Raw genomic sequence first — 15,238 nt, 5'->3', positions numbered from 1 at the left:
CTAAAGTAAGCTCAGCAGTAAGACCTCATCTGCTATTTGTTTGATTCCCCTTTACCTAAGGCTCTGCAGGCAAAATCCATGACTCACTCATATAACTAAAGATAACTGAATATCCCTGACTCTGGCTGAAGGAAAATTGGCTCTAGGATTTTGTTGTGCAAAGAAATTACTGAAGGAATTCCCTGAATTTTGGGGAACACGGACACTAATCTCTGACACTATTTGCATTAATTTTGGTCAAGAACCACTGGAGATGGCCTGCCTGAGCTTAATTGGAAACAGGGCATTAATGTGGGTAGTCTGATCTACCTAGGATGGTTTAGAGCTAAATCTGTGTTTGGACTGTCTATCATGCTCACTTTAATACCCCAAAGCTGTCTTGACATTCTCACCTCTTCTTGTAGATCCTGGTTCTGGTGCGGCAGTAGGTGTGCAGACCTGTCCTGGCTGGCCCATTCAAACTCAAATATTTCTCTGCCTTATTTGGGGAGATTATTGAAGTGACAAAAACCTACGATATTTTTTTTTTTTTCCCTTAATCTGTTTCTCTGATCTAACCAGTCATTCTAACCAGGGAAATGTTTATTTCCCTTCTAAAGGAAAAAAAAAATCCCTTGTTAAGGATGCCTGCATAAGTCAATGACTTAAGAAAGGTACTTGAGGTACCAGTAGTAATCACTTATTTTGCAAAACGCAACCATGAGCTGTAAAACCTTCCTTCCATACAGAGCTGAATGATGCTGCCACTTGACCACATGTGGTGTCCCAGGTAGCTTATTTACACACACAGATGCAGCACTGGCTTTGCTTCAGCAAATGAGGCATCTTTGGTCGACTTGGACACAGCAGTAAGGCAGCAATCCTTTGTGTCTCCAGGGAGCTACCACCATTACCCTGTTCTCTGAATGAGACACTGGATTACAGTCATTGCTCAAGAAGTCAGAGCAGGGAATTATATATGGTTTAAATTCAGGTATCCTGGATTCTGCAGTGTTGCCCAATTTTCTTCATAAAAGGAAAATGACTGAAACTCCTGTATCTTCTCTCTGTGGCTGCAAGAAAAACCTAGAGGGGGCTACATGATTACTGAAGTTGCAGCTGCTGAGCTGTTCCTTGTAAATAAATCCCCGGAACGGCGAGACATGGCACAGCAGCTATTACTGAACACAGAACAATGATTTCATGTTGAATATACACATTTCATATAACCCTTATATTTGGAGGCTTGATACAGTGATGGACAGAACCCGAAACCAGCTTTGCGGGCCAAGCTGGAAAGTTCTGCTGAATACTTGTTGGGCTGTATGAGCAGCTAGCTACCTGTGATAAAAACTCTGCAGTCCAACTAGTTGTGCTTTTCTCAACTTGGCATCATAAGGTTCAATTGTAAATCTTCATAAATACTGAAAATATACTGGAAAATAGCTTATAACTACTTACAATACAGTGGAAGGAAATCTTAAGCCGCTTTTTCCATGACCACTGTAAAAGAGCAGGTGTGGAAGAACGGGCCTTCAGACAGAGGAGATGGTTCTTTTCTGAAATGCCTCTGGTACCTCATGGTTGTTCATGCTGCTGTTAGCCTTGCTCATTCAAATGTCACGTCCTGGATACAGAAACCAAGGCACCATGGCTGGCTGCCCTTTGATCCTTCACCTCCGAGGGAGGTCCATGCTTTTCTGAGACAATGTATCTACCTGAATTTAAACACTACCTTTTTTTTTTTTTTTTTCCCCCTTAGAAACAACTGCAAAATTCCACATGCAACACAAAGATGACTTGCATAGCTGACACTGTGGCCCAACTGATTACTGTATTCTCTTGCCTCTTCTAAGCTATCCTAAAGTATCCTTAACTAACAGAAATGAAGCCTGATTTCTGTCACAAATTTTGACTCCTCTACATATCATGACTGTTCCTTGCTGTAGGGATGCATCCAAAACCAGATGTCAGTTGAAGACTGTATTGTTCTTACCGGCGTGGTTGGCATGAGTGCTGGATTTTACACAGGCGAAAATGCTGTCGTCCCCTGCTTCCAAATAGAAAGTTACCAGTTTTTAGCAAGTGTAACTGGGACTGGTGGGGAAACAAAGTTTGGTGTTGGAATCTAGCCAGGTAGCTCAATCATTTCCATCAGACTGAAAAGTTCTTAAAAGATGGGTGGAGAGGAATGTATCTCAGTCCATGAAAGATACAGGCCTGAGGTCTACTTGCTTGCAACAAGGATGAATCCTACTAAATCCCAATTTATGCAACAACAAGCACTTGTCATCTCCTGGATGGTGACGAGCAGCAATACAGGCTGCAGTATGAGCTACTCCCATATTCCTAGCATTGGTGTTGACAAAGGTGATGCCTTTGGTCCATAGCAATTTCTACCTTGTTACTGCAGGAATAAGAAGTAGTAACTTTTAGGCTATGTTAGGCACCAAAGTATTTATCTTATTACTACTCAGTCACCTGGGATTTTGCTATGTACTTCTGAGAACATGCCAATCTGAGTGGTCAAAGTGTGCAGACGCTAGGATTTCCTTTATTTTCTGTGGGTATTTTTTATAACATACCACATGTTAAAAGAACAAGTTTGTAAGAGATCTTATCATTGTGTTGAGCCTTACTGAACACTAGAGCTATGTTGAATTCCACAGTTTCAATGTCCTTATCTTGAGTCCTGGAAGCCCTTCCCACCTTTTAAAGACTTATGTATTTGATCTTGCTGGCTTTTGCTTCCACAACAGTGCACATCATAATTCCCATATATGGGAAATTTTAGATTTCATTTGAACTTGCTATAGCTCCAACTGACATATCTGAGTACAAACCAAAGAATTACATTAAAGACAACTCCTTCTTTCTCTTTCTTCTTCCTAGCTTCTCCTAAAAGAAGGATACACATTACAAACCTGCTCACATCTCATTATCCCCAAAAAGGTTTTCCAGCAGTCATCTCATGCTTTGATAGAACTAACTTTGTAACGATGAATAAGACACGAGCAAGATGGTATAATATCTTTCCTGTTAAAATAATGTGAGAAGAACGTGCTTGGGCATCTTGACACAACAGCTGCATTATGCAGATTGTAACTAGCTTTGGCCAGGACAAATACCCTACTTCATATGGAGTAACAGTCTTCGCTGCAAGAAGAAAACTGAATTAGTCTGTCTACTAATGAATATTCTTCCAACCTTTACTCAGCCTTCTCGTGAGTTTCAAAGACTAGAATTTATTGCAGCTTGTCTTTAATCCACGCCATAATCATCGTTTAAAGCTTGTTTTGCTTCTACTCTGAAACTGCTTGTAAATATTTAATTAAAACATGTTCACTTTCATATCATCAACCTCATTTTGAATCTGAGCACGAATAGTGTGGAGAGTAATAAGAAATTCAGGCCAAGCCTTAAAAGCATTCTGAATCACTGAAGTCACTATTTAGTCTAACTTTCCTTTTTCGAAGCAGGAGCGCCAGTTGGCATCTTCTGCAGTATGTGTTGTCTTCATACCTTTTTATTGCTCAGTTACTAGTAACTAAAAGAATCACAGAACTGCTCCACAGCACAATGTATGGATAGTGCCCTAAATTTAAAACACGTTCATACAAGCCACTAATCACTGGGGGAAAAAAAAAAAAATCCTTCAAAGTCTCATCTTGAGACTTTTGTCCTACAAGGAAACATAAAAGAGGTGGTCAGCACCAAGCAGCACAGTAATGTTTTCTAAGAAAAAAAAAAAGCAATATTGCAGAAAAAGCAGTCTTAAGTTCAGGTCCTTATACTGCTGTTCTCTTTCCAAAGATACTTTCTCTGAAAAATCATGAGTCCTGAAAAACAGCATTCAAGCACTGCTAAGGGTGTAATAGGAACAGAATGATGGCAATAACAGCACATTCCCATACCTGTAACTTAAAAACTTCCATGATGCATAGTCTTGACATCAAGATCTGGAAAGCCCTGTCAAGGAGAACAAGGGACTGGAATCATTCACCCCTCTGCTCCCATTCCTGTGAGAGCCAGTTTGGGTGGCTCAGTCCATACTCTCTGTATTTATGCCCAATAGGATTTTGACACCTCAACATCCATGGAATTTCTGCAACTTGCTCACACTGGGTATTCTAGTGCTTCACTAACTATACTGGTTTGACAGCTTTCACTAATGCCTAATTTGTCTCCTTTGTGTCAGCTGAAGCCTGTTGTTGCTTGTTTCTCAGCATCAGGCTGTTCTGTGTTTATCTACTGGTACTATATTCTCTTCTACTTTAGATAAAATCAAGCCTCTGTAAAAATTATGACCTAAAACAGTATTGTAGAAAAGAACAGAACTTTGATAGCTCTTTTCTTGCTCTCAGCTGGACTTTCCACTTAATCAACTTCTTTCTTCAAGTACAATGCTCAAAACTGAAAAAGGAGTTTTACCAGTGATGAGTGAAAAAGGATTACTTTATGTACTTTATAGGATCTACCATATACTGCAAATCCCATATGATGGCTGCTTTTTTTTTTTTTTTTCCCCTCAATATTCCTGCATCTAGCTATTCCCTGGCCTCTACCTGTGGAACCTCTTGCGCGTGTATGGTACCTGCAACTGTTCTCCTGGGAAGAAAAAAAAATTGGTAAGCGAGGATGTTTAATTTAGCCTTCTACACCCAAGTTGTTCTTAAAAAAAACCCAAAAAACCAAAAAAAACCCCACCACCAAACCAACTTGAAGAGATCCACCTAGTCAAGGCAGAACACTTTTTAAGTTCAAAGCAGCTCCACTTTCACCAGTTAAACTCCCACTTCTTGATTAAACTTAACTTGGATTAAGAAGCAATGCAGCTGAATAAGTCCTGTCCACCTGTTTCTTTGATATTGACATTACTATTTGCACACCTTCAAGGTGAACCAGAACAAGGAGATATATGGTCATAACCAAGGAAAATAACTATGCATCCAATTTTATAACAAATTATAATGATATAAAAATTTCTCTTTATCACATCTGTAGCTGACTTCAAATGCATCTTTCACAATGCTGGTCTTACTACTTTGAAAAAGCACACAGAAAAAACATGGAAGCATACTTTATAATTTAATAGAAAAACTGTATTACTAACAGCACACCGATTCCTTAAACAGTTATCAAGTGCTGTTCTAAGAATTGATTTTGCAATTAAAGAGTATAAACCTAAGTCATAATTTAAAAAAAGGCATTTATACCAGTTATTTCGAGTTGTACACATCAAGGGAAGAAGCACCATAGCTTAATGAAGAACAAATCCCATCCATAATTTAAACAGCTAGGAACAAGCCATTTCATACCAGAAAATACAAATATTCCTGTCAGTACCATACTTACTAATATACAGAAAAACCTAAATAATCCAAGCAAGTGCACCCCATTTTGTTTCCTCATACTCATTGTTTCATAATGCTATTTTGCAGAGTTCTTTGTAACCTAGCTATGTTGGCATCCAAGGCTGCTAAGCTATTCTTGAAGTCCTCTTCATCTCGAGAAGTAAACGTAGAAAAAGAAGATGCACTCCATTCAGACTTCCCTGATATATCATCAAATGGAAGCAAACTAAAATCAGCTATTTCACTGCCTTTTTTCTGAGAAATCTCCTTTGGAAATAGCATCGGTATGCGAGGATATGTACCAGGCTGAGGTTGGTCTCGTTTATCTGTGAAGTCTTTTGCAGCTCCACTTCGAGTCTCTTTTGACCTCATTTGGACTTCGTCTCCTTCTGGCTTTGCTTTACCCCCTGGAACTTCAAGTGTGTTTTCCATAGGCTTTTTCACAATGTATCCTGCACTTAATTTATCCAGAATAGCTGGATCCTTTGCAGTCTCACATCCATTCTGCTGCACAAAGTTCGAGAGCTCATAGTGGTAGTCCAACATCTTACAAGCCCCTCTACTTTGGGGTAGCACACCAGTTCTTTCAGAGATTCGCTGCTGTTTTTTAGAGGCACTGCTAGTCAATGGGATGTAAACAGTCTCATCCAACTTGGTTTGGTCATCTAGTAAAGTCCCAGAATCACTAACTGTTTCTGCATCTTGCTTCAGTGAGGTTAGCAGTATTCTGGGAGCTGACGTTCCTTCTTCTGAGAATGTACTGTTTATTTTACTTCCTTCAGCAGCAAACTTTTCATTGGCTAGATTTTGCATTTCTAATTCTCCACTTTTATTTGAAAATTGAAGTTCTGCATCTGTCAAAATATGATCCATTTCTAATTTTTTAAGGTAAGTCATTACTGAAGTACTCCCAGGAAACAGATCAGGTTGCAACTGCTTTTCATGGTCTTCCAAAAGAGACTTTGAGACACCTTTCTCAGGTTTGGGTCTAATGTTGTCTACTGTGAGGTCAGACAGAAGCTTGGCCATACTGCCCTGCAAGGTTCTGTTAAGACAAGATCAATTAATCAGATTTAAAAATAGTCACAAAAAAATAGTTAAAATCTTTTACATAAAACACCAGAACACCAGATTTATCAGACTGTGGCAAAATCACAGTTCTTTTTCTACATGTTGTCAATATAAATGTGAACCAATTCCAAGTTTCTTGAATTTCTTTCTTCAGCTCAGCTCAATGTACCTATAAAACTAAAATAGCACAACCCAATGAAGTTATCAAAATTATTGCTGATTTACCTGCTTTAAGTACTACAAAATGAAATAAATTGATGTCAAGAACTGTTACAAAACAAAGAAAGTTATCAAAATCAGTGAGAATTTTTTGCTGAATTATTCTTCCCTTTGCATCTAAATATAAAAATATAATAAAAGAAACAATTCTTCTCATTTTCTGCTTTGTACATCAAATGAAATGAACGCTTAAATGCTTATGTATATAGCACATACATATATACAACTAATAAGATGTCATTATAGTACCATCTGGTGGTCAGTACAGTAGTCATAGAAGTGTTAATGTGTCTAAACTTCTACTACAGAATCTGAAGTGCTGATTGAAAATATTCTGCGATCCCAATCAGTATCAATGATAAGCAAGACAGACAACAGTTTAACTTCCTGTGCATGTTAAGACCAAATTTTATGTACATACCACTTTGCACGTGCAAAACACTATTTAAGTCTCCCAGCTTGCCACTACATTCATCATAAAAGACCATGATGAAGTAAATTCACAGTTAATAGTTCATTCAGTGATCCAAGAACTCCCACGTTTATCCATAATTAATATCTAGGCATAATCTACTCCAAATGTGTGTACAATTAAAGAAAGGACTGATCATTCCCACAGGAAGAGCTTGCTGTGGGTCCTGAAGACCGGTCACTTTTGAGAAGAACTCATAGAAAGATCTATTTCTGAACCAGTGTAAACAAAGAAAAAGAAAATCCCTCCTTAATTCAGGTTAAAGTTAGTTTCCAAATTCTACAGCTTCAAGGGAATTATCAGTAGGTTTTCAGGTCCATATACTTGCCCATGGAGCTCCTTATTGGCCAGTCTGCTATTAAGAGTTAAAACTTAGTGCAGGTTACAGCAGATAGCATTTTACTTTACCACAGAACTCAAGTCATAGAGCATGACAACTGTGTTCTAACAAAATTACAGCACCATTGTAGCAAAAGTAACTACAAAGAGAAGTTTTAGTCTACATGACCTACTACCACTAAGATACCAAGATTACAATAACCCAAAGTATGAAGAAAAAAAAAAAAAAGGAAAAAAAAAAAAAGAGAGAAGCAATGTCAAGAGGCACAAAAATAGCTTAGCCAATAGTACCTGGTTAATTCACGCAGTCTGTTAACTTCTGCATCACGCTGACGTAACGTTATGCCCAAAATCTTATTTTCTTTCTCTGAAGCTTCCAGCTTAAACTGAAGGCTCTTCACATTTGCTAATGCCTCTTCCACTTCTAAAATTCCAAGAAGAATTTATCTAATTATTTCTTTTAAGTTTTAAAACACTAATGAAGAATAAACAAGTTAAAAACACATACCAATCTTGAGCTTGGTGGAACGAATGTCATAGTGTTGTTTATTTTCAAGCAATTCTTCTTCTTTATCTTGAATATCTTTTGCAAGATGTTTATTTTCTTCTTTCTGACTTTCTATTATTTTAAGTAGTTCTTCATTTTTAGCCTGCAGTGACTCAAGGCCTTTCAGTGATTCTTTCAATTGACTCTGGAGCATCATATTCAAGGACTGCAAAGAAACTACTACCAAAAGTAAAACATAAAAAGTTTAAGTGTTTTGCGTGGTACAGGCTAAGTTTTTAAATAATCTTGATAGTATGAATTTTGCTTACAGATAGAAGGTTTTTTGGAGGCAGCAAGATAAAATGCAAGCTTTCTTCTTAACTATCTAATGTCAGCTTCATTTTAAGATGCACATAAGGAAAAATAATCTGCTCAGCAGCTGAAAAGCTGAGTCTCACTACGTGGAGTCTAAACACGCACGACAATCCATGAAAATGCAGTTGCATGATTAGACCAACAACACTTCAGTTGCCACTAAAGGCCACAATACATACTGTTATTTTTTATTTACATATCTGTATCTTTATATGTCTGCATCTATTTAAATAAAGCTTTAATAAAAATGCCCCTAACAAGCATCACTCTCTATTAGTACTTTACATTCATAGTTGCAGCTCTGTCCAGACGTCTTCTCACTTCTTTCTCGTTCCCCAAGTTGCTGGTTTAATATTCTTAGTCTCCTAAATGTGAATTGTGAAAAAAGTACAAGTTTAGAAAGTTCAGAATAAGTTCAAAACACTGCATTTTAAATGAGTTTGGTAAGAAGCTGCTACTGAGAATCAAGTGTCACAGAATGTTTCAGAAATATAAACAAATTTTAATAATGCATTTTTCTTACATTCCTCTATTTCTTCAATACAAAAGACCCTTTGCAAATTTTGGTAAGTATCTTTCCCTCTGTTCTGAAGTAAAGTGCTATGCAGTTATGTATATGAGAGCTCTCCTGAAATGAGAGACATTTTTGCATTTGAGAATACGCTATAAAAAGATTATAAGCAGGCTAACTACCTCGATACTGCAGTTCTCAGTGACAATGATACATTGATCCCACCTAGACAAAGGCCCAGTCATGATGCAACTGATGCTACTAAAACATCAGTATTAACTGAAGTCTTTTTATGTGTTAATTATTTATTTTTATACTATATAGCCTTACCAACACACTTCTGAATATATAAATACAGCACAGGCAAGAATGAAAAGGCCATAACACACCATAACAGTGCTAAAAGATGCAATGTAGAGCAACCAGTTAAAGATGCTTTAGGCACATTTGCAGTAAATACAGAATCACTGACGAGTTACTAACCTACGCAGCTGGGCATTTTCACTTCTGAGTGGCTGTAAAGCTAGTGCTATTTCAGCTTGTATATGCATACTTCCCGCTACAGCTGGGAGCAATGATATGCAGTCTTCTATTTCACTCATCAACCTTAACATTTCTGAGTCATCTGCGAGAGTGAGGGGAAAAAAAGATCCCATAAACACAGAAACCTGTAATATGACAATAGTATTTTATATGTGATTAAGCAATCTACTAAGTGATATAATAGCATCTATTTTTTTTCCCAATAAAATCTCATCTTTATTTTAACTGTATTTATTTAAAATTTTTAAGCTTGACTATGAAAACTATGCTTTAGGCTCTTGATAAATCACAACCCACCATCTCTTCGACCAACCTTGGTGGGATTGCTGTTGCAATCTCTCTACATGGCTCCGTTTTTCAGGGGAACACATTGTATACGAAATCTTTATCATAGCTGTTATGATAATGTTATAATACTCAAAAAAACAATTTAATACTTATCCAGAATGAAACATGAAGCTGTTGAAGTTGTGGAAAACCACTCTAAGATGTCACATTATCATCTGACACATACAACTTCCAGAGATTGAAATGCTCACTCATTTAACATAGCTCTTGCATTATTTGTATGTAATCACTCTACTGCATAACGAAAACATCCTTACCTTGATCTGATACCAGTGCTCTGAGCTCTCCCAGAAGATATTTTACAGTCTTAACTTTATGGTCTATTTCTTCTGGACTTTCTTTTCTAGATTTTAGAACTTTCTTCACAAAACTTGTCTTACAGCTTGGATCTCTCACTGGGGCTATGTCAAGTACATTCAATTCGTCTTCTTCATTGACTGTGTCCTCGCTGTGTTCTTCAGAAGTATCCTCCTCCTTGTGACTTGAAGCATTATGTTTTGCTGGACAATGATGATAGTGCTTCTGTTCAGTCCTGCTGTTCACCATTTCATGTGATTGTAACAGGGCCAGGTGAGCTTGTATGCATCTTATCAAATCTGCTTCTTTTATCGGTTGCTCATGGTTTAGGGTCATCTCGCTGCCAGAAGATGATGGGATGAATGTAGGCACTGTAGAGCTACTTGATGCACCTGATGCTGTACAGGGGATCACACTAGGAAGAGCAGTGGCAGGCTGTATTTGCGCAGCAGTAGTAGGAGCAGCAGAAACTACAGGGCAAATCACAGGTCCTCCCATCTCTGGCACACATTCATTGCAACTGCCCACCGGAACACCCTGCATAAAGAATATGCATAGGAAACACGAAGTTAACATGATTTTTTTTTAAAATCTTAAAAAAAAAACCCCCACCCAAAAAACCCTTCCCTGACTCAGTGTAGTCTCGATCACACTTTGCAAACTATAAAAGCAACTACAACTCATTAATTGTATAATTTTCCAGTATATTAAGCAGTAATTAAAATTTAAATCTGGTTTAGATTACCTTTATCTTAAATGTTATTGGCAATATTAAAGCACAGTTCTTTTTCAGCTGTTCTATAAAGAAAAGACCTCAGCAGTGTTTTGGTTTTTTGCTTTATGAACATTTGTTCCCTGAATCAAACCAGAACAGGGAAGAAAAAAATAAAAGACAACACTGTTACCTTTCAATATTTTAAGCAGATTAATTTCTTAAAAGTCAAGGACAGCACTAACTATACATGGACTGCCTGCAGATGGAAGGTAAGTCTACAGTCTTACAGTTTCCAGGCGCAAGCCCTTTACCACATTTGCCAAGGTGGCAGCTGGTACTCTCCTTTAGTTCTAGTCTATACCCTGAAATACACAAGTATTTTAAAATGCGGCTCTAGGATAATATAGTGTCGAAGAAATAATCGACTTGATCACTGGTAGGGAAAAGCTACACAGGAGAGATGATTTTTTTTTTATCAGGAGTTGGTTAATGATCCTAATGTGTCTTACTGCACATTACTAACAGTAACGAATAATTTCCTGCACCTTCCATGTTTACTGCCCATTACAGAATTCACCATGCAGAAACAAGCAGCCAGTTGCAATGCCTCTAATTTCACTTTTTGGTGTCTATATAAAATGTATTTTAAATAGCAGTATTTTCTCTCATTATTTATTCTGTTCATCACTATAGGTTGAAATACACAAATTTTTTTCTTTAAAGGAAAATTATTACATAAACCCAAGAAAACCCACACACAAGTAGATGTATAAACAAACAGGCAGTGCTAATTTAAAATGTTTATTCATAGTCAGAATCAAACTTCTACTTACTGACTGAGTAGATAAGGCATTAGCTGAATGCTGCAGGGAGAGAGCTGGTGTGGAGGTAGGTAATCGACAAGTAAAAGCTGTAGCATTTTGACATCCTAAAAGAAAACACTTATAGATCAGGGCAATTTGGGGCAAAATTCATACAGCAAAATAGCAGGCTCTACATTAATAGTTCCACTAACCGTGATTTGAGGTAGGAAAAGGAGTTACAGTAGGAATTTCGTTACTCTTCTGTGGTGGTTGGCCAGTTATCAGAGACATCTGAGTTTGCACGTGCTCGCACAGCTTCTGATGCATCACAAGAGAGTGTTGACTGCAAGGCACATGAATTGGGTGAACCATCTCATTCTGTGCTGCACTGGAAAGTTCTCTTTCAGTAGAAGGTGTGGTGGATGATGCAGGTTTTCTATTTGATATTGACACTATAGAGAAAGAAGAACAAAACACCCAGATGAAGTTGTCTGTCTTCCCAATCTCACAAACTCACTGAGTCATCAAGCAGACTCTGGCAGGTTCCTTTGAAAAAGAAAATTAAAAGAAACTGTAGCTTAAGATTCCAGTCAGATTTTTACTCTCCAGCAAATCAATCCATCATTTTTTTTTTGTCCAGGCAGAGCAACCTAACCCAGACTGTTGTCCTTGAAGGAAGCACAGAGGTTTAATCCTACAGAAGGCCAGCTTGAAAATGCAATTCTTAAAATCTCTGCTTAGCTGCTTACTAAGCTTTTAGACCATTCAGAATAACCCATACAAAAGCACTCTCCAAACCTAATTTTCTTATGTTGGGTATAATTAAAACTCCATATTTTTACAGTGCTGGAAAGATATCAGCTACGTGCTCACCTCCTACAATTCACAAAATAGGCATTCTGCTACATAACTAGTCTACACGTCCCACCTGCCTACTAGGTTAGAAATCACACAAAAGAAACAGGGTGGAGAGAGGGAGAAACACTAATAGAAGTTAAATACTTTAACTGAGAGCAATTCAGCCTAGACTACTCCATCTACCTTTCCATTCAAGTGCTCTGGCCATTAAACCATTTCAGTTATTTATTGCAACACTTTCCTGTTTCCAGAAATTGATCTTTGAGAAAAGCCTGGCTGGACCCCTCCAGGACAGTTTATAGCTCCATATCCCAAACGGAGACCAAGCACTGTAGTGCTTTGCTGTCCAAAAGAAATGAGGCATGGGTATTATCATTCTCCTCCACACTTCCTACCAGCTAAACTTGATGATGTTGGTATTCTTGAATGCACTCAGTTTTCTTCCTTGTGCATGAAGCTCAAATATTTGTGAATTTTATTAACTGTTTAGTAAACATTTAAGGTTTCTAAATGGCAACAAGTAATGCCTACATCCTCTTGTGGATCCAGCCCCAGATCAACCTATAACAAATGACAACAATTATCTGAAGCCTTGTATCTCCTCAATAAGTTGAGTCTCTCAACGTTGCCTGAGAAAAAAAGAAAGCCCAAAAAAGCCCACTTACCAATTTCTTTTCGGATATGTGCAGGAGTATTGGTTTTTTTCAATCCTTTCTTCTTGGAAGCATTTCCTTTGGTTAGCAAAGGCTTGGAAGTAATTTTAACAGAAGTTGTTTTCCCAGGTTGCTTATGGATATTCTCCCTTCCTAGTATTAGTCAAAACAAAAACTAGTCAACAAAACAAATCAAAACAGTCTTACAAAAACTAAAAATGTAATTTAAATTTTCAATAGGTACAACCTGTAGCCTCATTTTGTAAGATATTCTTCAGCAAAGCTGCACAACGGTCAAGTCCATTATGAACAGTATCAACCTGCACAAAGAATACTGCAGTCAGAAAATGAGTATAACTGTTTTCTTTCAGTAAGCCAAGATACTGTTTTAGAGGACAGCATTCCCCGTTCTGTCACCTGAAAAAGAACAACTGATAACCAGCAAAACCATGTCATTTTCCATGTATTATTTTGAAATTACATGGAAGTTTGCAAACATGCAAATTTTGCAAAAAACCTAAATTGTGTTCTTGCACAGGTTGTCCATTTGCTGGATTTTATGTTTTGGTAACTGCATGTGTATGGGTTTTATGCTTATTTCCATGTAAATAACTGCCTCAACTGACAGAAAACAGCACTGCAGCGCTGACTCCATACAACTCACTCTTTTCAGCACAAAACCTAACAAATATGGCTGTAATTCTGCCAGGGCCCGCTCTAGTCCATAAACAGCATTGTTATGTTTGCAAAATATATCCTGTGCCTCAATGAGATTTGTCAGAGCCGAACTCACTGCACACAAAGCTAACTTGCACGGATCTGCAATATGCAGTATACACACTCTTGCTAGCTTTGCAGGAGCTGTTTCTAGTCCAGATGCAGTAGTGTCTAAATTAACCCGTTTTTCTTCTATTATTCAAAGTACTCCAATTTCCCTTCTCTTTAGAGAACACAGATGACTCTATGAAAGTCATTTAATTACCTGATCATCAGAGTCAGTGGAATAGAGAGAGTACCCAGACTCCACATCAGAATGACATCCTTTTCTTAAGCCAAACCTGAAAAAGCCAAATTCACTGTTAACCTCCTTAATACGCAAAGTAAAAAATTTACTTTTATTCAGGAATAACAAACTGAAGTAAATTAATTCTAACAAGAAACAAACCACCTTTCTCTTTCTGAAAGCTTTGCACTGCTGCGACAAACATGTTTAGCATATATTAACAGCTCAGGTCAAAGGAGAATTCAGTCTCTACTCAACAATCTTACATACGGCTAGTAACTATATAAATTCAATCTTTTATAGATAAAGCACGTAGAGAGAGTCAACCCTGTATTTCTACAAGCAAAATTTCTGTTCAGTTTGTGTCTGTCTATTCATGGGCTGCTTAGAACCTGGCCATACTGTCTTTCAGCTAAAAACATTTTCTGATATATACAAAGTATTTCTGGCTAGTGGTGAGGTATGACAAGTATAAGGTTCCCAAACGTTCGCATGTACACTCAGTCTTAGATAGTATTCATAATTAAGGTCTTACTGTTTTCTTCCGTTGGTTAATTTAGCTGCTCCTGTTAGCCTTCCAGAAGACAGTACCTGTTGATTACAGAAATATAATTTTATTTTCATGAAGTACTTTCAAAGTATAATTGAAGACTACCACTTTCCATTAATTCCAAGAACTTCTGCTAATTTAAAGCTCTCAGAAGAAGGAAGGGGCCCACTACTACCACTGGGGACAGAAACTTGCAGTTTTCGTTTCACAAAACACGCCCTTAGAGCACGAAGCTTTATTAACTTCTGTGGCGTTCTACAGATACAGCAATTCACTTAATGACAGGGTCAAGGGCCGACATACAAACATACATTCCAGACTGAAACCAAGCCCTATAAATACACACCTGAGCTTTGGGGATTTTAAACATAAAACCACAGATACACCAAGGGGAAGAACCCTTGGACGGAAAGCTTGCCGCGGCGCCGCTCACCGACACGCATAAACCCGCGGAGCCCTGCGGAAGGGCTGCCGGGCTAAGCCCAGGGAAGCACGGGCACTCAGCGCCGGAAGGCCCGACCGCCCCTCAGGAGCCGTGACGCTGACCGCCCAGCTCCGCGCTCGGCGGGGACACCCCCTCACCCCCCTCAGAGCAGCTCAGGGCTCTACCCAGGCACCTGAAGGGAGGGCTCAGACCCGACTGCAGACCAGGAGGGGCTCC

The 15,238-nt window shown here is 38.2% G+C and overlaps 1 protein-coding gene across 2 annotated transcripts; it reads right to left on the bottom strand.

Moving 5' to 3' along the window:
• Nucleotides 1-3,907: 3,907 nt before the first annotated feature.
• Nucleotides 3,908-15,187, bottom strand: CCDC14 (coiled-coil domain containing 14). Of its 2 annotated transcripts, XM_035896322.1 has the most exons (13): nucleotides 14,563-15,187; nucleotides 14,007-14,082; nucleotides 13,272-13,344; nucleotides 13,037-13,177; nucleotides 11,726-11,965; nucleotides 11,544-11,638; nucleotides 9,956-10,532; nucleotides 9,291-9,432; nucleotides 8,582-8,661; nucleotides 7,943-8,161; nucleotides 7,726-7,858; nucleotides 5,636-6,378; nucleotides 3,908-3,948 (listed from the first exon to the last, which is right to left on the bottom strand). In XM_035896322.1, the coding sequence occupies exons 1-13, from the start codon at nucleotides 14,649-14,651 to the stop codon at nucleotides 3,932-3,934; spliced, it is 2,625 nt and encodes an 874-aa protein (XP_035752215.1). In that variant the 5' UTR covers nucleotides 14,652-15,187; the 3' UTR covers nucleotides 3,908-3,931. The 2 variants fall into 2 exon arrangements, with proteins under 2 accessions (XP_035752215.1, XP_035752214.1); XM_035896321.1 differs by lacking the exon at nucleotides 3,908-3,948 and having other exon boundaries at nucleotides 5,150-6,378.
• Nucleotides 15,188-15,238: the final 51 nt, after the last annotated feature.

The sequence above is a fragment of the Egretta garzetta genome, unplaced genomic scaffold (genome assembly GCF_000687185.1).
Source record: "Egretta garzetta isolate BGI_Z169 unplaced genomic scaffold, ASM68718v1 scaffold326, whole genome shotgun sequence".
Lineage (NCBI taxonomy): Eukaryota > Metazoa > Chordata > Aves > Pelecaniformes > Ardeidae > Egretta > Egretta garzetta.
Note: the sequence above shows the minus strand (reverse complement) of the source record. Positions and strands in the feature narration are given on the sequence as shown.

Bases quoted from the DNA above. Each gene is read 5' to 3' on its own strand.
- CCDC14 (XM_035896321.1), bottom strand. From the start codon at position 14,651: ATGAAAATAAAATTATATTTCTGTAATCAACAGGTACTGTCTTCTGGA. The intron at 13,178-13,271 runs GTTGTACCTATT...GACTAATACTAG, and splicing joins CTTACAAAATGAGGCTACAG to GAAGGGAGAATATCCATAAG. The intron at 8,662-9,290 runs GTTAGTAACTCG...ATTCACATTTAG, and splicing joins GAAAATGCCCAGCTGCGTAG to GAGACTAAGAATATTAAACC.